The sequence below is a fragment of the Schistocerca americana genome, chromosome 1 (genome assembly GCF_021461395.2).
Source record: "Schistocerca americana isolate TAMUIC-IGC-003095 chromosome 1, iqSchAmer2.1, whole genome shotgun sequence".
Classification (NCBI taxonomy): domain Eukaryota; kingdom Metazoa; phylum Arthropoda; class Insecta; order Orthoptera; family Acrididae; genus Schistocerca; species Schistocerca americana.
Window position 1 is genome coordinate 723,074,798 of NC_060119.1, and position 27,364 is coordinate 723,102,161.

The window sequence follows — 27,364 nt, forward strand, 5'->3', positions numbered from 1 at the left end:
GTCAAATTAAATATTTCTTGTGTTACCCAAGGATGTCTATTAACCCTTGTCTTTTTACCTACTTGCGCCTCTACTCCCTTCGCTATTTCATCTCTCCTTTCCTTCGCTAAAGCTCCCTCTGAAACTCTCTACAACCTCTAGTTCTTTTAGTTTATCCAAGTCCCATCTCCTTATAGTTCTACCTTTTTGCAGTTTCTTCAGTTGTAATCTACAGTCCATAATCAATAAATTGTGGGCAGAGTCCGTATTTGCCTCTGGAAATGACTTAAAATTTGAAACCTGATTCCTAAATGTCTTTCCATTATATAAACGATCTGAAACCTTCTGGTGTCTCCAGATATCTTCCACGTATACAACCGTCTTTCATGATTCTTGAACCAAGTGTTAGTGATGATTAAGTTATGCTCTATGCAAAATTCTATCAGGCGGCTTCCTCTTTCATTCCTTACCCCCAGTCCCTATTCACCTACTACATTTCCTTCTCTTCCTTTCCAGTCCCCCTTGACTATTATATTTTCGTCTCCCTTAACTATTTGAATAATTTCTTTTATCTCATCATACATTTCTTCAATCTCCTCATCATCTGCGGAGCTAGTTGGCGTATAAACTTGTACTACTGTGGTAGTCGTGGGCTTCTTGTGTATCTTATCCGTGTTCCTGTTTCTTTTATTCATTATTGAACCTACTCCCGCATTACCCCTACCTGATTTTGTATTTATAGCCCTGTATTCACCTGACCAGAAGTCCTGTTCCTCCTGCCACCGAACTTCACTAATTCCCACTATAACTAACTTTAACCTATCCATGTACCTTTTTAACACTCTCTGTACCAGGCCTATTTTATGCACCCGTCCCTAGAAACCGGGCAATTTTACCAATATTAAAAAAATTACTGCATCAAATCTACTGTTTGGATTGTGGCAAATTTGGTACCATCTTGAAGCTGCACATTTCTACTTTAATTCTGAGTGAAAGAAACTACTTTACAATGCACAGCTTTAAGGTACAGTTATAGAAATCACTTAGATGTTTTAAGAATTTAGAAAAAGTCATACGAATAAGGGAATACAATTGTGATTTATTTTTAACCAAAATTGTGGCACTACATTACATGTTTCTGATAGTATACAGTATTACATATAAATTTCACACAGAATCATATTGTTTTTTAGTGTGGAAAATTTTAAAGCAAGGTTCCAGGCAGAGTGCAACGCCACACTGTTCACATTCGTATCGTGTCTCTTTGCGAGAAGCCTTGCCACTCTGTTTCTTGCTCCTGGAACTGCACACGTGACACACACGAGCAGCATACTTCTTAGTAGTTGCAGGTATGTGCTGCAAAAAATGTCTCTTTGTTAGCCGACCTACAGTTCCTTCATTTCTTGGAATGAATTCAAGTGTGTCGTCTTCAACAAGCTGAACTGCAAGCACTGTTATAAAGTCTGTTATTGTAATTTTCTTCCTGTGCACTGCATTGTACAGCCAAAATGCATTTGATACTCCCATAAGCAGCAAATGGAAATATAATTTTCGCCACCATTTCACAGTTCTGTGCTGGAACGGATTGTACTGCAGGCGTTGGTCTCCAATATCCACTCCAATTTTATTGAGGTTGTAATCAAGTACCTGAAGTGGTTTCAATACTACAGACCCATTTCTCTTAGTATGCGTACCAAATGTTGCTTGATGCCTTGTAGACAATGTATACACATCTCTCTTATCTTTCCACTTCATTGCCAATACATTATCTTTACGCCGAAAAGACATTTCGCCCTTTTTCAGCTTAGCAGATACTAAATCTTTAGGCAATCCTTTCCTGGATTTGTTCACAGTACCAACAGCTCCAGTGCCTTTCTCTGCCAGTTGCTGAAATAGCTCTGGACTGGAATAAAATCGATCTAAATACACAGTGTGGCCTTTGTTCAGCAAGCTGCTGTCAGACAACAATCGCAAAATAACCGCAGACGAAGAATTGTCAACAATATGCTTACCAGCATAAACTTCAAAATTTACAACATAGCCACTACTGGCTTCAGCAACAGCATATACTTTCAGTCCATACTTATGAGGCTTATTTTGCATGTAAACACGGAAACTCACACGACCTCGAAATGGGCAAATTCCTTCATCAATTGTCACTTTTTCTGAGGGACGATATGCCTGGATACATCGCTCCTTCAAATTATTATAATATGGCAAAACTTTGTAAAGTGGATGAAATCCATCTTCGCCTGGTTTTTTCTGATTTGAATTGTCAACAAGATGCAAGCATGACAGTATCTGAGTGAAACGCAAACGGCTCATGACATGGGGACAAAAGTTACAACTAAGAACAGGATTAGTGCTCCAATGGTCCGCAATTTTGGGCTTTTTCGAAACACACATGTGGAAAATAATACCCAAGAAACGCCTCATCTCACTTATAGTCACTGGCTTCCACGAACTCAAAACTGAATGGGGCTTCAGATTATTTCCTCTTCTTTTCTTCTGTATTGTCTGTGATGCATACAAATTTGTCTGTCTCTTGAGTTCATTTACGTCACTGTCAGTAAGGAACACTTTACTGCAATCCAGTACAGAACTCGACTCATCAATATCCACTAGTATCTGCCTGGGTGTCGTGTTGACAGGCAGAGGTCGGTAGGTGTCAACTGCAGTCCACTCACTGTCTTTCGGATACGGCACAGCTGCTGGATTTGAAGCAACACCTTCAACATCATTCTCGTCTTCATCTGAAGACAAACTGTCATCAATCTCGTCTTCTAAAAAGAATATCACATTATGTGTAACTACATACATCGTTTACACATGTTCAACAGATATGTGCGTACTGCACAATTACGTGGAAAATTCGGAAATACGTACCTTCAAACACACCATTGCATTCAGAATCGTCTGAATCACTCTCTACATTATCCAGAGTGTCGCTATGATTGATCAAATCCGCAATTTCTGCGTCTGATAAACCGCGCCGAAACATGATGACAAACAACTGAATGATATACAGACTGAGAACGCAAAGATAAGTTTTAACATGAATTACAGCGCTGCCGTGACATCTATGGACGCATTTTGTTAATAAACATCTGAAAAACGTATAGCGCTGGCCAAACCCGTAGAAATAACGTTGCAGTGTTTTGAATGAAATTAAATGTAGCGGCCCGTAAATTTTACGGGCTTGGTGATTTTCGCGCGATCCCAGGCCCGTAAATTTTACGGGCTTGGCGCTTAGAGTGTTAAATTTTCTAACCTTCCTACCCGATTAAGGGACCTGACATTCCAGGCTCCAATCCGTAGAACGCCAGTTTTGTTTCTCCTGAAACTTACCTATATATGTGAAATATTACTGGATGGAACTAGTACTTACGTAATAATGTTAATCCCAGATCGTTAGCCACCAAGGGGCGAAATGCACGGCGCATTTTTATGGAAACAACGATTTATGACGAAAAAGTGGCTGCTTTTCCTTCTGTATTTTACGAAAGTAACTTCGTCAGAGCTTCGACAGGAACTAGAACGGATGAACCTAAGGGAAATTTGGTCCTTATGCTGTTATTTACTGGTATTGTAACTCTTATCGGCCTTCCCGTCAGATCACCGAAATTAAGCGCTGTCGGGCTCGGCTAACCCTTGCATGGATCATCGTCCTTGTCTCCCCAGAGCTGTTGACAAGCGGGATGCAGTCAGTCCTTGGGGATGCAGTGCCAATTGGCTTGATCAGGGGTAGCGGCATCGGTCACGAAACCTGACAACGGCCGGGAGAGCGGTCTGCTGGCCGTATGCTCGTCCGCATCCACATGAGGTGAGCCTAAGGGCTGAGGATGATATTGCGGCCGGTCAGTGCCGACGGTGTTTCAAGGTCTGGTCGGTCGATTGTTTTTTCTTACACTATAACTCTTCTATAAATTACCACCAATGCTTTATACTTATTTCCAGCCCGGTAAGCATGTTTTCGAGTTTGTGTACATATGTCAGTTGCAGATTGCAATTGGAGACAGTCATAAAAATATATTTTTCTGCTTTATGGTAGTTCCATGGGCAGTTGAAAGTGTTAATCTGTATCAGACATCTTTCTTCAATCGGAATAATTTCGAAACTGATTTGGCGAAAAGTAAAGACCAAACAACAGGAGCAGTGTATCAACTGAGAGGTATTATTCTCTGTATCATAGTATGATCGATAAAGTGACTGAATTAAGTGTAAGCGAGTAATTATAAACCATTTACAACTACATGAGTAATCTGCAAGACACAAGTAACTGTTTAGCAGAGGGTTCACAGAACCACTTTCGGATTATTTCTCGATCGTTCCACTTCCGAATGGTACACGTGAAACGCAAGTTCTGATTTCTTAATTTTATTACGATTGTCATTCCTCCCTATGAGAGTGAGTGTCAACAAGTTTTTCCGCTTTCGGAGGTGGAAGTTGGTGAATAAAAATTCGTGGAAAGATTGCACCATAACGACAGGTCTTTGTTTTAATTATTGCCACCCCAACATTGGTATCATTCCCGTGACACTCTCACCCCCAATTTCTCAATAATATGAAATGAACTACCCTGATTTGAACCTTTTCGATGTCCTCTGTCAGTCATAATTTGATGAGGATTCCATGCCACACAACAATACCCAATATGAGGTGTTGCATATTTGTTGCATCTTCCAAATCTTTGGTTCATCTTCCCCATAACATTTTCTATGTGATGCTCCCACTATAAGTTGTTCGTAATTTTAATCCGTGGGTGTTTAGGTGAATCGATAACGTTTTTATTTACGTGATTTATCGTGTACCCGAAACATGTTGGAGTTTTTCAGTACTCATGTGGAGGACATCTCACTTTTTACTGTTTAGCGTCAATTTTCACTTTTCGCACTATAGAGATTGTAACACCTATTTTTGACCTATTTTTGTGTGTGTATCGATATTTCTATGTCAATTTGTAGTATTGATTATGTATAATGTTGTATCTGTCATGGAAATACTTAGACTATATATACACGTTCAGTTATGTGAATTTTTGAACGATGTTGTTTAAATCATGCATGTGAATTTAAATAACTACTGAAATTATTGTTATGTAACGTACTATAAATTACTTGGTCCATAATTAGGGAACGTAGGGTTGAATGTAAAAGAAGCCCCGCAGCTACAGAAGTAGCCTGGTGGAGTGGAGAAGGTGTGGTTGGCGCGCAAGTAGCAAGTTGTCCTGTGTGTTGAGCAAGGGGTCTGGGCTGAGCAGTGCTGTGGTTAACACATCACTAGCAGCAACGGATCATGGTGGCTCATATTCCTGGAATTTTGAGGCCAGAAGAGCTTGAGGGCAGTGTTTATGGACCTCGAACGCTGAATTTGGTGATACCATTATCATGGCATGGTTTTTGTCCCTATAAAACTATTATTTCGATGCCAAGAAGATCAGAAACAGGGCGAGGTCAACAGTACTGCCATGACTGCACCGCCGCCAGGTTAACAGCCACTGCAGATTGCGTCACCAGTGCCACCAGCCTTCCGCTAAATTGTTTTGTATTTGGCACTCTGCAAATGGACCAGGTATTTGCGAAATTTGCTTGAATTTAATAATAATCGTGGTGTTACTAAAAACTCTGTCTTACATCCGTGATTATCCCAAATCACAAACCTGGACAGGATTCCTATCCTAGTGAATTTAATTCCGAATGTCCTGATTTATTATGAGAAAGTGGCTGAAATTGAATATAATGTTGTGTTGTCATTTGCAAAGCCATTTATAGTCTTGAGTAGGTCAAAAAACTGCTTATGATGGCACATTTGTTATTTAAATAGTTAAAGTTTGTTGTGCTTTACTTGACTAATAATTAATGATAAGCATACTTACCTATTCTCATACATACTGTAGTTTTGTTAATGAGTTTGGCTCTTCAAACCACAAAACTTTAAAGATTCTCATGGGCCAGCCTAGTTATTTAATGAAGCAATGCAAAGGCTTCTTCAGAACCAGTGTAGTTAGATCTGCATTTTGTTTAGTTGCTTCAAACAGAGTTTAAGAAAGAACTGTTTACTGTGTTATCTATTCTAATGCAAGTTGCTTAATGCACAGGCATAGAGACCCTGTATTAGGCAATGAAGTTATAGATTATGATCATTAGTAGACTCCTGATTTAAATTCAGAATCATTTGAAGCTTTTCCCTGTTCAGTATTGCTACTAGTTTCATGTGTGTCAGTTTTTGGTTTTATAAACTGTCGCACATAATTCATTTAAGGTACGTGCTGTTGAGAGGCACATGTTGTTATTTACTATCTCATTGGCCATTTGCTTATCTGACTTACTAGTTAGTAGCACATTTATCTGCAAGGTTAGGTTAATGTGTTGCAGTGTGAACAGATATAAGGAAAGAGTTTAGTGTGTGTCAGGGAAGGATAGGTGAGCCTTAGCACTGCCTTCTGCTTTATCATTACACTTAACATAAGAATGCCTAATTACAACTTGCTTTTGTGCAGGGGGATCGTCTTACTGTTGTTCATATTTTGCTGGAGTGTTTCGAAAACGATTTCCAGTTTGATTGCTCTGTTTGCATTAGGTTATCTCACGGTCAACTTTCTCAAAAATTCCTCGCATCAGTCATCGTTTAAGGTGGTCGGTGGTATCGTTGCAAGATGCCTTGTATAAATCATATAAATCATTTTGCGATTCATTCTGATTTTCTGATAACGTTACTAGACGGTAAATGATAGCATTATCTGCAAACAGTTTAAGAGGGCTGCTCAGGTTCTCTCAAAAATCGTTTATGTATATTAGGAACACCAGGGGACCAATAACACTTTCTTCGGGAACGTCATAAATTAATTCCGTTTCATTAGATGACATTCCATAAATTTCTACGAACTGTACGTCTTTGACAGGAAATCACAAATCGAGTCACATAGCTGAGACGATAGTCCACAGGCAATCAGTCTGATTAGGATTTCCTTCTGAGGAAACGTGCCGTGCGGGGTGGCCGCTCGGTTTGAGGCGGCATGTCAGGGATTGTGCGGCCCCTCCCGCCGAAGTTTCGAGTCCTCTCGGGCATGGATGTGTGTGTTGTTCTTAACATAAGTTAGTTTAAGTACTGTGTAAGTCTAGGGACCGATGACCTCAGCTTTCTGGTCCCTCGGGAATTCACACACATTTGAACATTTTGAGGAAGCGTGTCAAAAGTCTTCCGGAATCAACTGAGGATCCCCTGTCGACAGTACTCATTATTTAGTGTGAAAAAACAGGTAGTTGTGTTTCACAAGAACGATACTTTTTGAATCCGTCCTGATTATGCGTCAACACACCATCCTCTCCAAAAGTATTTCATAATGTTCGAACACAATATACCAGGCGGTTGTAATTAAAATGCGGCTACTCACAGCGTCCGCTGTGAGCTGCAATTATCGTATGGTAGCGAAACATGGTAGATATTCTAATGCGATAACGTGGAATCTATTTGTGCTAAAGAAAAATATTTCCAATCTTGGGTACTAGGTGCAAATCTGGCTCTGTGATTGCGAGAAAGGCGTATATCAAAGTTTCCGTCTGTAATTTACTAGGAACGGGACGTGGGCAGAAAAGGCCAAACAAGTGAGAAAGGCATAATGTTATTTTATTATTAACAGCCGCTTAAACTATTTATTCGATATGGGCATCTGTAACGTCAACGAGATGCGGCATCCGTAAAAGGACGAGATCAACAGTTGCTAAAAGCAGTTCCTGTGGAATCATGTTTACTGGCCTGGAAAAACGCTGGATGTCGTATGTTTGTGGAATGTTGCATTAAGCAGATCTGTCACTGGGCGAGCGACATGAAGTGTTACCACATCTTGCATGAAAATAGTGATTTCCACATAGTTGCCCTTTTCCAAAACTGGAATTATATGCTGTGCGACGAAATCTCCATAACGTGCAGATGTGACGGTACAGCTGATAGGTGCTCTGTGTGTACTCTCTTTAAAGAAGAACTGACCGAGAATAAAGGTGCTTGTTACTCACGCAAGTTACATACGGTGAGTGCAGTGGCTCTTTGTGCACAGCCGCGCGGTCTAGGACGTCTTGTCGCGGTCCACGCGGCTCCCCCATCGGAGGTTCGAGTCCTCCCTCGAGCATGGTTGTGTGTCTTGTCCTTAGCTTAAGTCAGCTTAAGTTACATTAAGTAGTGCGTAAGCTTAGGGACCGATGACCTCAGCAGTTTGGTCCCATAAGACCTTACCACAAATTTCCAAAATTTCTTCGTGCACAACACGTTGTGTAACAGGACCCCAAATTTGGCATTGCACCCTATAGTGTAAAATGTGACTCCTCACTCACTAGAATATTGCCCGACCACATATCATAAACTTCGAGCCGCGCCAGAAACCGAAGGTCAAATTCGTAACGTTTCTGCGGATCATGGAGTTCCAGTTGCTGCACCGTCTGGATCTTGTAAGGGAATCAGTATAAAGTAGACCGTAAAACTTTCCGTACTGTTGACCTTGCGATGGACAACTCTGGATGGACACTGCACGAGCACTAGCAGTACGCGAGAGACGTGGTGCATGGTCAGTTTGACCAACAGCAAACTCATCAATAACTCCCACCAGGATAGGACGCCTTCCTCTTCCAAATACCGCACCAAGCTTAGTCATGTTTTCGAATTTCATTATCATCTTCTTGGAAATGAGCGTATGGCGTCAGTGGCCGGGAGTTCCCAGTCGGGAAGTTTGGCCGCTAAGTGCAGGTCTTATGGAGTGCGACGCCACATTGGGCGACCTGCGCGTCGACAATGGGGATAAAATAATGATGACAACACAACACCCAGTTCCTGAGGGGAGAAAATCTCCTTCTCCAGCCGGGAATCGAACCCAGGCCCCCGTGCGTGGCAATCCAACGCGCTGACCATTCAGATAATGGGACGGACATCATCTTCTTTAAACCATTTGATGAAATCGGGCCTCTCCTCAGATATTTCAGTTGGCGGCACAGTCTCAATGCAGCACTGTAGTTGCTGCCATTCACATAAAATAGTTTCACCAACAGAGTAAGTTCTTTCACGACGCCACGCGGTTCACTCGCGTTGTGGCTTGTCAAATGACAGCGTGGATGTCATACTGTCGTACAATGTATAGCGCCAGATTTGCACTTAGTGGCCAAAATTGGAACTAATTTTTTTCCAATGCGCAAGTCGCTTCCGCATTAACGGATTACCATAAATACCAGGTTTTGCTGCCATACGGTTAATTACAGCCCACACTGGACCGCTTGCGGTTGTATAGGATGGTTAAAAACAGCAGCCGGCCGGTGTGGCCGTGCGGTTCTAGGCGCTACAGTCTGGAGCCGAGCGACCGCTACGGTCGCAGGTTCGAATCCTGCCTCGGGCATGGATGTGTGTGATGTCCTTAGGTTAGTTAGGTTTAATTAGTTCTAAGTTCTAGGCGACTGACGACCTCAGAAGTTAAGTCACATAGTGCTCAGAACCATTTGAACCATTTTTAAAAACAGCACACTTCCAAAGAAACCGAACTATTATACAGTCTCCACCAGAAGGCTGGCCGTTATGAAGTGATTTAAGCTACCTTGCTACGCCGAGGGTACCTACAGCTAAGGTACTCATGGTGGTAGGTGTTCTTCATTCGAATAGTGGAATATTAATTGAATCTTGTTTGGTGAAGGAACTTCTGTAAACTGTGTTTAGTAACTGTGCCTTAATGACACTGTCTTCGATAACATTAACATTACTATCGGGAACTGATAGTATCGACTGTGTCTTCCCGCCATTATACTTTACATGCAGAATCTCTGACATCACAGGATATCAGCGCGGCTGAGTCAGTAGCGGGCAGCCAGCCTGGTCAGAGAGACGGGGTGAGGCTCGCCATGGCCGCCGCCGCCGCCGACGCCACGACGCGGCGCGAGTCGCGCCAGAATAGCAGGCGGCGCTGCTTACTAAATCAGGGCGAGCGCCGGTTTGCACCCGACCGACCTGTGGGGGTGGGGACGTGTTTCTATTCCTGGCCGACTAATTCCGTTCCGACTGCCTGCGATTTCGACCCGTTACCTTCCTGTCGGAGGCTCGCTAAGCTAAGCTGGCTACCAAGGCTATCTTGAGATCTCAGACCTTGAGGCTGTCGGGAGTTCGTACGGGTTACACAACTGGCAAGGCCGTTCTGCAGAGCGCGGCTGGCAGAGAACTCGGCGTGGGAAAAAGTCTCGCTGAGTATTGTCATCACCAGTGTTTGCTCATTTCTTTGGTTCCTGTTTCAGTTATGCTATTTACTAGATTCACTGGTCAAAGCGTGACTGCGTCAAATTGAACTTGTTATTAGATTACTAATGCTATTACAATTACGTAGTTTTTAGTGCCTTAGAGTGCAAAACGGGGAGGTCACCAATAGTGGATAAAGTGTCACGGGTATGATAAGCCAGTAGAGGTGGCAATCATTGAAACAAAGGCATTTTTGGTTGCTGCGAAATTTCAATCACGAATTTTCTCCTCCGGAAGCGGTAATATTTTGTTGGCGCCCAATTACATAGAAGGAAACGGTAATAAAATATGAGAAATCAGAGCTCGCACGGAAATATTTAACTGTTCGTTGCCCCGCCCGTTGTTCGAGAGTGGAACAGTAGAGAAATACAGGGTGGTAATAACTAAAATGGGTCCGGGTACCCAGATTAACAGGTGCGATCCAGGAGCGTTGTTAGTAGTGCTAGTGTCATAACTTGTCGATAGGTGTCAGTACTGGCACGGCGACATGGAAGGAACTCGGACACCAAGCGAAGTACATGCGGCGTCAAAGGCACGTGTTACTGTGATCTGCTTCGCCAACGTGTGATTCCTGCTCTACCAGAGAGAGGTGCTTTGGGCTCAGCTATTTTGATGCACGGTAGATCTCATCCTCACATTGCACTACGTAACACGTTTGCAGAAAACAGAATCATTGGCCGATCGTTCCAAACCGCGTGGCCGCCAAGATCACCTCCCTTAAACAGTGTGATTTCTGGCTGTGGAGTTCTCCTCTCTTCATCCCGCCGCTTCCCCAGCTGCCCCATGCTCTCCCCTCCTTTTCCATCCTCTCTGACCTTTCCCTCGGCAGGTCCCGCCTGGTAGTTTTATTCTTCGTCGTGTGTGCTCCAAGTGGGTTTTAAGTGTGTTGTTTCGGAGTGTTTTTAATACTGTGGCCAACTTTTAACCTGTGCATGCGCATCCAGTGTCTTCTGTGTTTTAAGAATCGCCAACTGTGTTTTTTAACTTTCTGGTGACTTTTTTAACTGTCCCCAATGAACTTCTACATGTCAGTGTATTTTTACCTCCATTTTCTCCCCTTACTCTGTTTTATGTTCCCCTTTTTTACCTCCTTATGTATGTATTATTTTATTCTTGTTTTAATTGTCATTCACTCGGCTGAAGAGCGGCGGATTGTGCTGCTGACAGCCCTCCCCTGCCCGTATGGGGCAGGGGCATGAAATCACAATAAAGAAAAAAAAAAAAAAAGCTGTGGAGTTACCTGAAGGACAGGGTTTATCAACGGGACACTAACACACGGTGGATGTTGAACATTGGCGTATCGAGGAAGGTAGCCAACGTTCCATCTGAGATGTTTCGTGCAGCAGTAGAGCAATCTCTGCTGTGGTTCCAGGCTTTCCTGAATGCATATGGTCGTCGCATTAAGGAACGTTTGTTACCAGGAACTTAAACGTGGTATGCAGTTAACAAATGTTACCCCGTCATGTGGAAGCTAAAATACATTTCTCTCAGTGGTTTATTATTTATTTCTCCTCCGCATGTCCTTACAAATGTTTCCACAAAGTGTCATCGTCCTACAATCGCTTGTTTTTCACAGGTGCCTTCTAAAGAATCCAAGGTTTAATTATAACCACCTTACAGCTTGAAGGTGGTTCGATGAATCCTTTGCAAGCACTTCATTTTGAATTGCAGAGTAGTTACATGGATATAGATCAGCAGTCTTCCAAGAAATAAATAGATGACGGTGGGCAAGAGCTCTGACAACATGTGAAACGTCAAAACACTAACAAATCCTTTGTCACATTGATGGTTTCTCCTGCCACAACGAACAATGTTCCACCATGAGCCTTGTAATGGCTACTTCTGCCGCTCCTCGTGATCGAAAGGAGGTAAGCTTACTGGTCCCCACTTCCAGCCACTGATCTTCCTCCCAACACTTGGTCTTCCGGGTCACATCTGTGGTGACTGCCCTCAGGGAGACTTATTAGCGAGCATGAGGCTGAATAGTGCAAACCTCCTCGGCAGCCGCAAGTTCATTCACTCGGATCCATATTTGTCCTGGAACGAAGCAGAAAATTATTTTCTTTTCCTTCCTTTGCCTCTTGGACGCCTTCCACCATTCTATCCGCTGGGTGTATCTGACCAATAACAAGAAGGGCAATTTGGGAATCGTAGCAGATGAGGAACCTCTTCTCACGATGTTGTCTCTCCACTTGTAACATCTCAAGGTTCTCCCTCAGACGTAGTCCAAATGGTCTCGTTGCCCACGGATGGTTATGGAACAGACGCTCCAGCGGCGGTAGTACAACGGAGATAGAGGCTGGCGACTTAGGAACAGACAGAGCCCTGTGTGCTTGGCGTACCAAGAGAAGACGTCAAACATACAGAGAAGGCCCACCAGCCTCTGTACGCTAGCTAATGACTGGTCTCGTGCTATAAGCCCCTTCTGACATCTTAATACCAGAGTGGTATACCGCATCCAGCATTTTACGATAAGAAGCATTTTACGATAAGAAGACGTTGCTGATCCATAAATCTGGCGTTCGTATTGAGCCGGGGCGGCACTAAAGCTTTGTAAAATTGAAGCAGATGGGGTACGAAGACCTATGACTGACTCATTTTACGATATTTTAGGGCTTGAGGCATCCTAACTTCAGGTCTTTAAAGTGGGCAGCCACATTAGTCTTCCATCAAAAGTGCGACCAAGATATTTCGACTTTTTCTTTACAGCGAGAAAGGTATCTCCAATTTTTATAACAGGTAAACAAAAAAAGAGACCAGAAACGGTTAAAATAAACACAAGTTGTTTTCTCCATTGAGAACTTGCAACCTGTGGTGTTAGCCCATGCTCGTGCGGTAGCGTTCTCGCTTCCCACGCCCGGGTTCCCGGCGGGGTCAGGGATTTTCTCTGCCTCGTGATGACTGGGTGTTGTGTGCTGTCCTTAGGTTAGTTAGGTTTAAGTAGTTCTAAGTTCTAGGGGACTGATGACCATAGATGTTAAGTCCCATAGCGCTCAGAGCCATTTGAACCATTTTTTTGTTAGCCCATGCCTCCATCTGCCTGATGGACGAATTCAATTTCGAGTAGCTATTACAAGCTTGTAAGACGCACAGAAGATGGAGAAGTCGTCCACGAATAAAAAGCACTGTATGGGACTCGTTACACTGACATAATACTGTCTATCGCGATGGCGTCACACTTAAAACACTCCCTTGACGGACTCTGTTCTCTTGCTTAAAACGTTCAGACAGGACATTTACGAACCCATGTATAAAAAAATCTCCCGCTGTCATTCATTCTCTGCTGTGATGTCGTAGTACACTCTGGGCGTTCCGGCTCTGTAAGTATCGGGATCAGACCTCAGTAAGACGCATGGATGATTCTAAATGTGCATATCGCGTACCACGTCTCACCACAAATATAATTTGTTTCGCTTTCATTCACATTATTTAACTGATTAAACTGTGTTATAGTGCATTAACTATACTCTAAACAACCTTTAACTTTTCTGTACGTGTTATTTTATCTTGTGGATTTTGGGAAAGTTTTCTCAACTTGAACTGTAAACGCCATTTTTCTCTTCTCGTACCTTTCCCTAGCCTATGACCTCCAAAAATTGTGCCTCTTTGTCACTCCACTACCTAAGATTCTAATTCCCTTTCGCATATCATCATCTTACTACTTCAGGATATAAAAATCCACAACGGGGGTTCATATTGCCTTCTACTCATTACAGAGAAGAAAAATTTGCTCACGATATTGCTCTTAGTGATTCAGCTTCGGAGTCATAACCATGCCAACTATAGTCTCACCACTCGCTGATTCAGCTTTACACTACAATAGCCTGACGGTCTTTCTGTTTAATTTTCCTTACCTGCACTGCACGTCATTTACACAATGGAGCAGTCATTGTGGCTATTGAACATCTCTCCTGTTGGAAACATTAGCAACTGAGTAGATGAGGATATGCTGTAGGAATACATACATATTTAATGTTAGTTTCTTACTTTATTCACATGCCCAGCGCTGGAGACAACTTGACTACATTTGATGGATATTAAACCTCCGCATTCCACAATCCCTCCTCTCTCTTTCTCTGTTTCTGTCTACACAACTTTTACATTTTTTCCCACACCATTCAAATTTCAAATTTTGCTCCGCACGTCTACTACACCTAGCCATCCTAGATAATCACCCCATACGTTGTTTGCTGCTCTTGGTAATAATTTTTGGAAATTTGTGGTAAGGACTACGGCACCAAATTACTGAGGTCATTGGTCCCTAGGCTTACGCACTACTTAATCTAACTTACGCTAAAGACAACACATACACCCCTGCCCGAGGGAGGACTCGAACCTCCGACGGGGGGAGCAGCGCGAACCGTAACAAGACGCCTCAGACCACACGGCTACCCCGCGCGGCTTTTAGTAATAACACTGACACTTCAGTTTTTGTATACTTCTCGGTCATGTTCTACTTCGAACAACAATTTTTTTAGGTGCTTTGTTAATGCGTTCCATTTCATAACGTTGGTAACGTTACATTTTTCTCAATTTTACCATACTTTATGGTAGCAAATATATTAGTAGTGCCTTTATCTCTGTTTGCTACGCCACATTTTCCTACCTGAAAGACTTTTTATTGCATTTTGCGCAGTTGTTGCAGTGAGCAAATTCCGAAGAAGCAAATATTTACTTCTTAGTCTTCTGCACGTTAGGGAACATTAATGTTTAAAATTATATCCAACTACAATTTGTGCATAAAAACTTCTAAAAGGTAGCCGCAGCTGGAAAAAATTACGGAGCGTTCTAACTGCCGTTGCTTTGAAGGCCGAACACAGTTAAGACTGGCATCGTATAATGGCAGAGATAAAGGTGTGAATTACGTCAAGGATCTCCAGTCTTTCAAATCACACTCTGTAGAAGCCTTTGCAAGTCAACGAAATGACTCTTTTTGTAGTGTTCATGGTACATACATCACAGCTATGAATAATGCGAAATAGTCATTTACGCCCTGAGAACAGATACTTGAGCTTTTAGAGTAAAAGATAATATGTTAAATAATAGTAATGTGTACCATTCCGTAAGAGAAATTTCGAATAAAGATGTGCTTTTTTTATGAGTTTCATCTATTGAAACTGTCAGGCTCTGAGCGCTATGGGACTCAACTTCTGAGGTCATTAGTCCCCTACGCCTTGGAACTAGTTAAACCTAACTAACCTACAGACATCACAAACATCCATGCCCGAGGCAGGATTCGAACCTGCGACCGGAGCGGTCTTGCGGTTCCAGACTGCAGCGCCTTTAACCGCACGGCCACTTCGGCCGGCTGAAACTGTCAGGAATGTGAACAGTGTCGATGATAGTAAATTAACGGATCGCTGTTACTTTCTTGCTGCTATCAGTTTTTCTCGGTAACTCGTATTGAAGAGTATCGCTGCAAACTTCATTTTTTTTTCTTTCCGTGTAGTTAGTGTGTATATTGTCCTTCAGTGTGTACCGGAGCGTTTTACACGTAAGTAAACAATGAGCTAAGGTTTTTATGTTGTGTTACTATAAAACACTAAACTACGGAACGGTATACATAACGTTTGCGATAGATTTTCTCCTGCATCAGCCCCGCCCCCGGTATGCCACAAATTAAATTGCACGCAACTGGAAGTTGGAGCAATGTTGTTAGTGTCGCACCTATGTCAGTCATAAAACAAAGCAGACGCATCCTCCAAGAATATAGTGTGCCATATTCATAAACGTACTAAGAAGTAAACATAGTAAAAAGTGCTCTAAGAATAGAGCAGGCTGTTTCGTAACAAGGATGCTGCCTAAGAGATTAGGCGTGACACATGCCACATCTTGACTCAATCTTCATCTAAGAGGTCCACATTTAACATGACCTCAGCGAAAAGAAAAGCTCTACGAGAATTGAGAGAAGACCAAGACATCGTCGTCTTACCTGCTGACAAAGGAATTGCTACTGTGCTTCTCTCACGCACAGAATATAACAGCAAGATCTACAAACTGCTCTACGATCCTGTATATAGTAAATTAAAAAGTGATCCGACGGGTATGATCCAGAGAAATACTGTGGAACTCTTCAGGAAGAGCTCGATTCCAGCGAAAGTCGCAGAGGGTTTGCGTCAACAGGCTGCAGTTCCTCCTAGACTACGGCCTACCGAAAATCCATAAAAATGGGGTGCGTCTCCGTCAGATTGTAAGTAACATAGAGCACCTACTTATTTTGTTGCCAAATATCTGGCATCGCTATTGTGACCTCTCGTAGGCAAGTGCGACCATCACATTCGAAACTCTGGAGATTTCATAGGTCGCCTGAAAACTCTTAGATTTCAATCAACGGATTTCTTAGTAAGTTTCGATGTTGTGTCTTTATTTACAAAGGTGCCCTTGCAGGACTCTTTGGAGCTCATTAGCAACAAACTTGAGGAGGAAGTAACATTATATAAACACGTGCTTACTTCAACATAATTCTTATTTCATAACCAATATTTTGAACAAGCGGACGGTGTCGCCATGGAAAGCCCTCTGTCTCCTGTGGTGGCCAATTATTTTATGGAGGACATTGAAGAAAGAGCACTACAGTCAGCCACTCTCAAACCCTCTTTTTCCTGTGGTATGTGGATGATACATTTGTGGTGTGGCCACATAGACTTGATACTCTACATACGTTTCTTCAGCATCTGAATACGCTCCATCCGAATATAAACTTCACCAATGGACGTGGAAAAAGATGGTACTTTACCTTTTCTTGATGTTTTGGTACGAAGGAAAGCAGATAGAACCTTAGGACACAGCGTATACCGCAAGCCAACGCATACAGATCTATATCTGCAAGCCACAAGCTGCCATCATCCAGCACAATGCGGTAGTGCATTACGTACGTTAGTTCATAGAGCACATGTGGTATCTGATCCTGAAAGCCTGTCGAGTGAAATACAACATTTGATGACAGTGTTCCGACAAAACGGTTATTCTGAGAGACACATATGTAATGCTTTCAGGCCCAGGCGAGTTCAGTCTATGGAGCAGAATGAAGATACGAAAACACCCACCACTTTGGCCTTTTTGCCGTACTTTGGTGCCATGTCGTCAAGAATCGGAAGAGTCCTCGGAATATATAGAATTATGTGTGTTTTTCAACCATCTGCAAAATTGAGAAGCTGTTGGTTAAGGATGACCTTGGCCTGAGGAAATGTGGTGTGTACAAGATTCCTTGTCAATGTGGGGTAGCGTATATAGGCCAGACTTGCCGCACAGTACAAGAACGCTGCGATGAACATCAGCGTCACTCACGCCTTCATCGGCCGGAGAAGTTGGCAACTGCGGAGCACTGTCTGAAGACAGGACATCGGATGATTTATGAAAAGTTTCATCCCTGGCATCATCTTTCTGGGATTGCGTCATTAAGGAAGCGATACCTATCCGTACAGCCTGTAATCTCATCAACAAGGTTGCGGAATTTCAATTGAGCACAGCCTGGAACCCTGCATTGGCTGCTATCAAATCACGAGGCGAAAATCAAGATTCTTCGATATCAGACACGTCATAACATTGGTCTATTGCGGCCGTCGATGAGCAACGTCGGCCGCACTGTAGGCGAACGCAGCGTACAGCTCACGCGCAGGAGAACCGCTCTGCGATTTTCGGCAAAGGAAGTTTGAATATGAGCACCATCTATTTGGAAATACGCACCTGCGCGTTCTTGACGTGCGTGTTCTAGAAACGGGGCGTCGACGTACGGATACCGTCAGTCGTACCTAGCCACCAGCAAGGTTGAACCACCTGAAGATGTCGGACAGTGGCTCCGAGGAAATATTGTGGAATTTGCACAAGGTGATCCGGCGGCAAATCCGTGAAGACTATTTACAACACATCAGCCGGGAATGCTTGTAGAGTCACATACCAAAAAGTATTCGATAACTAATACGAAATATAAGTTGTTCTGAGTTTTACTGTAAAATGTACGTGTATTATTAAGAAATAAAAACGCATCTGTAGCAAATATGTGAATAGGAAACATCACCACCAATAGAAAACAGAAAGTAAAACTGAAATAAAAATGTGAAGCTTATTGTCCTTTGTTATGCCATCTCTTCCACAGTTCCATAATAACGTAATGTTCGTCGATTCCAATGAGATTTAATCTTGATCAAGTTATTCATTTTAGTGCAATGTGTTCCTTTAGGGAATCGACAGGTAAAATAAACAACTCAGAAATAACGCCGTCGAAATTGTTATTCGGTTGTAAAACCAAGATGCAGCAAATTAACTCGATTGCCTGAAATCGATGTTGTTCATAAACAAAGCGAATTCGTGTTGATTATGTATCTCTAATGATCTCATCCAATTAGAAATGCATAATGAAAGCAGTCAGCAGTCAGCGTGGGGCATACGTACGTTATTACTACTTGCATCCGTTACGGGTAAATTTTAACTTATGAATTTACAAAGATACAGACAGCAGAAATTTTAAGAGATGTACACCGCCCGCAGGACTTGGCAGAAACGCACTACAATAGGGGCGACAGGTAGGCCGCTTTCTCCGTGTGTCTTCTGCTAAAGTGGCCATTGTCCCTCGTGCCAAGTTTAACAGATTTTTTTTAGCGTGTGGAATTACACGCTGCCCTAGCGGAAAGATCATGAATTGGTAAATATTTTAAGTCATGTTCACAGTGAGCGGTCTAATTTAATAATTACCAAAACAGCTAAAGATATAGAGAGATAATTGAGAGAGACATATGTCTTGGATGTAAAAAAGTTAATTAATATTTACTATAGTACAAGAGAAAGAAGCCAAACATTTGGAGGAGGACCACGTCGTCTGGCACTTGTTAAATTCAAATGTAACAGTTTGCAGTGATAGGAACGCCAGGACACTCAGAAACGAAGAGTGATTAGTTAATTCCTCGTGGAGCTGGAAGACATGACAGATGTCTTCAATAGAAACATGACTTTAATTAAGTATTGTGCTCCATCAACTGCAGTGGCACCCATGGACACATAGTTAGACTTAACTGTATATAGATTTATTCCTTAGGGCCTGTTTAATTCTTTACACTGTATTTAAATGTGAAGTGCTCTTATTGGAATAACATGCAGTTTGCAATCATTGGCGAATGATATTTTATGATCCCCAAATACTTGCCTAATGAATTATCAAACCAAATAACGTGCTGCCTCACCATTAGTACTTAAGCATGAAAGCCATTCAGTCTTTTTACAGAATTTTCTACATGGTAGTCTAGGTGGGACACTTTTGTTCAATAATGAATGTCTTTGCATTATTTCGGCATCACCATTTATCTCTTAACACAGCCAAGATAGCTCACACAATGGAAAATGTTTGGCAATGAAGTGAGGGAAGGAAACTAGAATAACCACACAAACCATTCCAGTACAAACTTCACGAGTTAGAAATAAGAGACTAATGTAATTCGAATTCTTTAATGTTTGTAAAGAATTATGGCTGCTGCTGTGTGATAAATTAGAGTCATAGGAGTTGTTGTAAACTCATTGCAAATGTCACAGAAGATCAGCTTTTATATTGTAGTTTTATAACTGCTCGATATGTTGTTAATCAAAAATTGTATGTGATTTCGTCGGTGTCATTCCAAGTAAACAGTCTTTCTGTTCCTTGATAATTGTGATGTGGATGTAAAAAATATCCACGTTGGGCAAGACTGCATGAAACTAATACCACATAGTGCTTTTACGACAATAATATATGTTCTTAATGCTTTGCTAGTCCTCTTTCCAACTTTAAAATTTTGCAAGGGAACTTAAAATTTTTGTATGAACAACACATACAAACAGCTTGGATGATTTGGCTGACCATTGGAAATACAGCCAAAATGTGTACTTCGTTACACACAATGAAACTGACAAAAGTCCTATTTCGCGCCTTGCCATCTTCGCTGTTAAATGGTAACAGTCTCGAATATGGTGGAGAAGAGTGGGGTGGGTAACTGGAAGGAGTAGGACCGTGTTGCATTATTATGTAGAGCCCTATTGATTTATTTTCCAGTGACAGAAGTTCCATTGCTGTGAACAAATGTGTGTAAATTTCATAATTTCCAAACTTTACAGACCTGTAACTTTTCACAGAGTGTCATACACGCCTCAAGACTTATGGTTTTTCACCTCTTACTAGGAAAATTGTATGCAACAAATGTGAAAGAAATCAGAGATGATTAAGTTGAAAATGTTAACTTCTGTGTTGTTTACATAGAATGACCCATTAACGTGTCTGTGTTCATCACATTCCTCTCAGAAAGGAGCAACTACGTCTCCCTCCCACCAACCAATCTGATCTAAAATAATCCTCTGAAAGTTAATTTAACTAAGAGTCAGCCATTGGTTTCCTAAAAGCTACCATTTTTGAAACAGCTGCTGGCCTTCCAGGTAGCGTATTCAAGATGGTGTTCCTGTTTTGTGATGCTCTTGGCTGCTGTACGTATAACTTGTAAATCCCAAGCTGACAAACCCAAAAGTTTTTGTATTTCAGAATATCTGATAAAAACTGCAGAAATGAGATAAAACAAACGCCACTGCTACTACAACACACCATTCAATATGTTTCATCATTTGCTAATAAAAGTTCGACTGCATTTCATATTGACCATAGTAAACTAGTATTTCACCTAGAGAACACACCGAAACCATAACAGTGTATAATACACTGTATAACAGGAAACTATTTACCTTACACTGTTCGGAGTTTAGCTGCTTTACACAAGTGTGAGTTAGGGCATGGTACTGCCCATCCCCTCCCTCTCCCCTGCAAACTAAGTCATGATGACAGACTAATTTTTAATGTACCCTGCGGCCTTGGTTAGACGGAATGATAATATTCGTTTCTGTAACTAAAAACCGCCTTTTCGTGCTGCAGTGTATTTTATTTGTTCCAGAAGTGTTTCTCCTTTTAGTTTAAACCACCTTCATTTGAATATAGAATGATATAGTTTTGTCTGTGTGTGCAATATTTATAGTTTATAAAACAGTTTGCGTCTTGTTTTCTATATAAATAAAAGATTACTTAGAGTTATTGGAATTTATGGCTGGTATCTGCGTTTCTCTCGTCTGGTGACATGTTGGAGATCGCACTATAATTTCACTTAAGAAACAAACACGTTTTCATATTACGTACGTTTTCCTTCCCGATTTTCATGTCCTTTGCGCTAATTTCTGTGGAGCAGTATTAGTTTTCTGTAACTAATTCGAGATATTTCCCCGAAAACTGTGATTTAAAGTCGTAAATACTACGTACTCACTTTATGACTCTTCCTGTTTCGTTTATGTACGAACATGTTGCGAACCTAAAGAATTGTAGATGAATGTAATAGATGTCACAGAGTGTTTGAAACTTTTGGTGTTCACCTGATTTGAATTTTGGTTTAAATGTTTTGTGAAGAGGTTCATGGATGAGTAAGTGGAAAGGGGTTGGGTTACTATTATGATAATAATCCACTGTTAGTGTGTTCCTGTATTCTTTTATCTATTAACGTGAAGAGTGGGTTCTTCGTCATGTTACATGATCATTCAACAGGTTTTCTATTCTGTTTAGGTTTTTTGTATGTAGTAATTTTCTTGCAGGGTTAAAAGGTGTTCTTTTACAGTTGATACTAATTATTTTCATTTCTTCTTCTCTAGAGGTTGATTTGCGATTGTGTTCTCTTAGATGTTCTGCAAATGTAGGCTCTCGTGTATTCTTTGTATCTGACATCAGATGTTCTGCCTATTTGTCATTCATATTTGCCATCACAAGAGCTACACCGTAATTGATATATACCTTCTTTCTGCTATATATCTGTGCCTGTTGTCAGTTTTGCGGTGAACTTTTGGATAGAAAAAAATAGAGATATTCATGCCCTGGCTTTTGAAAATGTTGGTGATTTTATGAATGGGTTTATGTTTGTGAATCATTTTGTACTATCTTGTGACTTTTCTTATATTTTCATTCTCGTGCTGTGAAGCTGTTATGGTGCTGAGTGTTTCAGATTGCATTTGGTTCTGTTAGGTTTTTGTCTATTGTTTTGTGTTTTCTTCTTTTATTTTAATTCTAATTTTGTTGTTTACCGTTGTGACTAAGTTGCTATTGGATCTATCGTTTTTGACTCTTTGTAGTAGTATGTGAAGTTCTTTTTTGTATTTTTCTTTGTTAAGAAGCACGTTGTTGAGTCTATGGAGTATGTGTCGTAGTGTTACTTGCTTTTGTGATTGGATGGTTCAAGGACAGAGGAACGATAATGTCAGGTGCTGTGGGTTTCCTGTAAATTTGAAACATATGCTTATTTTTCTTGTTGGTTGGTATGTCTAGAAAGTTAATTTGGTTATTCTGTTCTCTTTCAATTGTGAATTTTACATTTTTATGTACGTTTTTGATGTCAGTATGTACTTTTTCAATTTTTGTTTGTGATTTGTCTGTTTTATGCAGAGAGTGCCAACCTTTTAACTAAACCAATATAATATATTGTATTCTTTTGCTACAATTTTTATGAAAATAATCTGTTCAGTGTGTTTATAAAGTGTTACACTGTAATTAATATATATCTGCTTTCTGGTATACGTCTTTGTCTTTTGTCAGTCTTGTGGTGTATTTTTTGATAGAATTGTCCGTTGTCTATGCTATGTTTATGCTCTGCCTTTTGAAAGTGCCGATTTTATATGTGAGTTTGTGTTTCTGTATCATTGTGTACCATCTTGTGTCTTCGATTATTAGTGCAAATGAGAATTCCAAGTACAGGTTGTGGCCATAGATTGATCTGTCGTGTAGCCTAACGTTCCCATGTTCTCTGTATTTAATATTTAAGTGCACTTTTCAATATTTAACACACTTTTCGTTGTGAAAACAGAGCGTCACATAATTTTAGAAAATGTATGGAACATAAGGGACAAGTCTTCGAGGAGTATTTTGAGGCCTATTATGTACATACATACAGGTGTCAATGGTCAATGTGAAGTGCGGGGGGAGGGGGGGGGGAGGTGTTGCGGCAAGAGGCGCCGTCTGCCCCCTCTGGAACTTTGGTACTTAATTCTAAGGAAGGCTGGTCACGGGAAACGACGGCTTTTCTTCGGCACGATGGTGGTTTCGGCGTTTCATTCAAGGTCGATGAGACGGTTTACAGAACACTACCAAAGCAGAGAGCCCAAACTATTTTCTGTCCCTTCCTTGTACAATCATCTCGCGAATTCTGGAGCCTATTCTCAGAGTAAAATGAGCATGGCAGCAGAATACCTGCCCGACATCCGTCCCTAATTCCCATAGGGATACTGTCCCGTGCTACTGTACTGCTTCCTCGCAGCAGTAGTTTACCATCTGCCTGTGATCAAACGAGATCCATCATGGCTTACTGAGCATTTAGCACTTACATTCAGCTTTTCAATCGTAAAGTGGAAAAATTAAGGTCAAAAATATCTCCACTTTAAGCAATACAATCTTTTCAAACTCGATCGGGTGCAACACAGCACAACATGCAGTCACAATATTACGAATTCAGCAATCCAACTAGCATGGCTGCACAATCATTTATCAAACTGGGTAGAGCATGGAGAGAGTGGGAGGAGGGGAAGACAAGGCTCAACTCGGTTAAATGCTAATGTCTTAAGAGTTGACTTTAGAGGGTAATTTGTTTCTGGAGGTATCCCAACATTCATTTGGCTTGGGTTATAATTTATCTAGACAATTTAAAAACATCTGCATTTCCAGTGCCTGTTTACGTATCTCTGTGTTTGAATATGCACGCCTATACCAGTTTGCTTGACGCTTCAGTGTATAAACATCTGCCAAGGAAAGAGAGAGAGAGAGAGAGAGAGAGAGAGAGAGAGAGAGAGACTGGCTGGCGGTTGCAGTTTCAGTTTGGATACGAAAACTTACAGTGAAGATTGCGTCCTGCATTCGTCACGAGCTATGAATAGTGTAAATATGACACACTGTAGTGCATAGCTTGGCGTGCCATTTTGATACGAGGTATTCACATCTGCACTTATGCACTTAGCCATTATGAGCGATATTATTCGAAATGATTTGTGCTATGAGACATCCAGTCTTGATTACTGTGGACAGAATTCATTTTCGCTATTCTAAACATATGTACTGTACGTGACTGAAACGCCATGCTTAACCCGCAGGACAGGACAGGTAGTTTAAATTGTGTAAAGGGGCCAAAATAAGGGACTGTCAGTTACACTCGAACATACAACTTTATTATTTGATCAAACATAACAAGACCCCAAAAAAAATTTTTTTTAAACACACAGCTTTAATCTTTGGGACTTAATTACCCGCTGAAAACCACTTTAATTTAAAAACGGCTGAAGCGCAATAACTTACAACGCAAGCATGATCAGAAATTCAAAAGGTAAGCCTTATCTTACAACAGTTCTTTATTTACGCTCAAGGCCCAAAGAACCAGAGATTTTCAGAGCAAACAATTTGAATTCAAAATCAGCCGAAAGCCCAACACTTAAGGCTAAACTTTTTTTTTAAAAAAAAAAAAAAGAAAACAAGGCCTTACGTAAAATAGTTCTTAATTAGGCAAAACTCAACCAAAACAGAAATTTAAAAGGCAGAGCCTTATCTTAAAACAGTTCTTTAGTTAGGCTGAAGGCCCAAAGAATCAGACACTTCAAGAGCAAACCAGTTAAATTCAAATCGGCTGAAGGCCTAATACTTAACACTCCATAACATATTTTTTTTAAAATACCAAAGGCCTTACGTGAAACAATTCTTTGAACTAGTCTGAAGGCCTCAAGAATCTTACGCCTTAAGGGCAAAACAACCTTAATTTTTTTTAAATCGGCTAGAAGCCATCAAATACAAACAACAAGAAGAAATTTAAAAAAGGCAGTACGCCCAAGGGGGCTCAGATGTTCGAGGGCCTGCCTGGAATTCAAACACTAACGCTCGCTTAGGTGAGACAGGGAGTCGGGCGAAGTATTCAGGATCCGCCGACAACCCCACCGACCGACAGTCAACGGACTCACCGACCAGGGCACAACAGGGAGTTCAACGGACCAACGTAGAAGATAATGGCGCCCACAACCAATCATACATGGACCTGTCAAACTACACACCATGCTGGACAGCAACAACACGATGAGGAAACTACACTGCCTGGAATTTACGTCAACGCCCAGGGCAGGTAACCGGAACGTTAACCGCCACAAGACCGTAGATTCCGCTGGTGCACTTCAATTCAAACAACCAAATACAGTGAAACTCCACCGGAGGGTGGGTAGAATTTTCCAACTTGAAAACCAGGTTGTTGCTCGCGGGAATATCCCAACAGCCGACAACGAACTCCAAATGACACTATGTGAAATGTCTTGACTTGCTGGTAGATTAAATCAAGACTCAACTTTCGTGTCCAGTGTCGGTGAGCCATGGATCTCGTAGCAATGGAAACAGCCCCACACACTCCGACACCGAGTAGAGACCGCCAGCGGACCCCGGCCAAACTACGTCCCGAGGAGAATTCCTCGCTGCTCCACGCCAATCGACCGACTCCCAGGCCCGGAAACGGTGAAAGGACCAAGTATACGTCGGCCAAAGAGACGACCAACGGTCGTCCCGCTCCAATCTCCCTCCGCCGGACAGTTCATGTGTGTCGCCAGCGGTCGGCGAGCACTGGCTGTCGGTGCCTCACCAGCACTCCGCTCCCGACTTCATTGCTGCTGCGTCCCGACTGCACTGCTGGTCCCTCCCGAACTGACTGCCAGACACACGACGACCCGGAAGTACTATCGGTCGCTCCAGAGATGGTACGACAGTGCCCTTATAGATACGCGCTACTGCTGCCGCTCACGGGCAAGTAAGGCAGGAAGTTAGTGACGCCAGTAAATGGAATAAGAAAACGGGGCGGCAGTATCGTAATAGAAGATGACAAACAATAAATGGGATGAACGCTCAGTGGTCTATATAAATCCGTCATTCATTCATCTAATGATTCCTAGTATTTTCGTTGGTTTCTTAAGTACTTTGTGAATGTTATAAACGCCACACGGTTCATGTAATTTTAACTATGTTCTTACATGTAATACGAGCTATGTTTGGAATTGAAATAATCAATAACTGATACACCTCTTTGGCCGGCCGGTGTGGTCGAGTGGTTATAGGCGCTACAGCCTGGAACCGCGCGGCCGCTACGGTCGCAGGTTCGAATCCAGCTTCGGGCATGGATGTGTGTGATGTCCTAAGGTTAGTTAGGTTTAAGTAGTTCTAAGTTCTAGGGAACTGACGACTTCAGATGTTAAGTCCCATAGTGCTCAGAGCCATTTGAACCCTTTGAACACCCATAGTGCTCAGAGCCATTTGAACCATTTGAACACCTCTTTGTGGAATTACTCATGCTCCTCCCCATTAAAGGCCTGGGAGCACTTATATAACGATTCTTTTCAACAAACAACGTAGTCACGGACTTACAGAGTAGTGGGGCTCATAACCTGATCATTTGCCTTCGGCAGGAGTGTTTATACAGTGAGACTTGTTTTGCACAGACTGTACTCCGTCATTGAGCATAAGATTGCTAGTGGCAATTTTCGTGCGATTCTTCGACGTTCCAAAAGGTAAGACAGGAAATGATGTAGCTAGTTCTGCTCTGTGCTCTTCTGTTATTGAAAGTTTTCAGTCTCTTTGTAGGAAAGTCTTTAATTTATAAATGTGAGCCAAGCATACTGTGTGCTCATGTTTCATCTATAAGGTAGAGCATTTTAAACATTTCGTAAGTCAAGTGATGCTGTTAGTGATGGAGATCTGTATCATTAAAGTGCATTTAAATGTGCCTTGAAGGCCACTGAGTACCCGTTCCAAAACGTAAGGGCAGCTGTGTTAACTTTTCTTGAAATCAGTTCGCGTTACACTAATTCTTTTATGGCTCAGTATTCGCAGACATAGAAAGGCATTTTAATAAGGACAATTCTGCGTAGTAATTCATATATGCCCGCAATTCAGGTCCCTTACAAGGTGCAGCTTTCTTGACGTGACAGGCGCTTATGAGAGATAAAAATCTCTGTGAGTTTACCTAGGACTACGGATTCAGTAAACTCGTTGAAGAATTATCAGAAACACGAAGTTCTACGTCTGTCAATAACAAAGCTGTCAACGGCGTTGTCTGAAAATGGATCACAACAAGAA

The 27,364-nt window shown here is 41.8% G+C and overlaps 1 protein-coding gene across 1 annotated transcript; it reads right to left on the minus strand.

Annotated features, from left to right (window-relative positions):
- Window positions 1-1,146: 1,146 nt before the first annotated feature.
- Window positions 1,147-2,799, minus strand: LOC124593839 (piggyBac transposable element-derived protein 4-like). Its single transcript, XM_047132190.1, has one exon. It carries the CDS (start codon window positions 2,797-2,799, stop codon window positions 1,147-1,149), a length of 1,653 nt encoding a protein of 550 aa, XP_046988146.1.
- Between the last annotated feature and the right edge of the window lie 24,565 nt (window positions 2,800-27,364).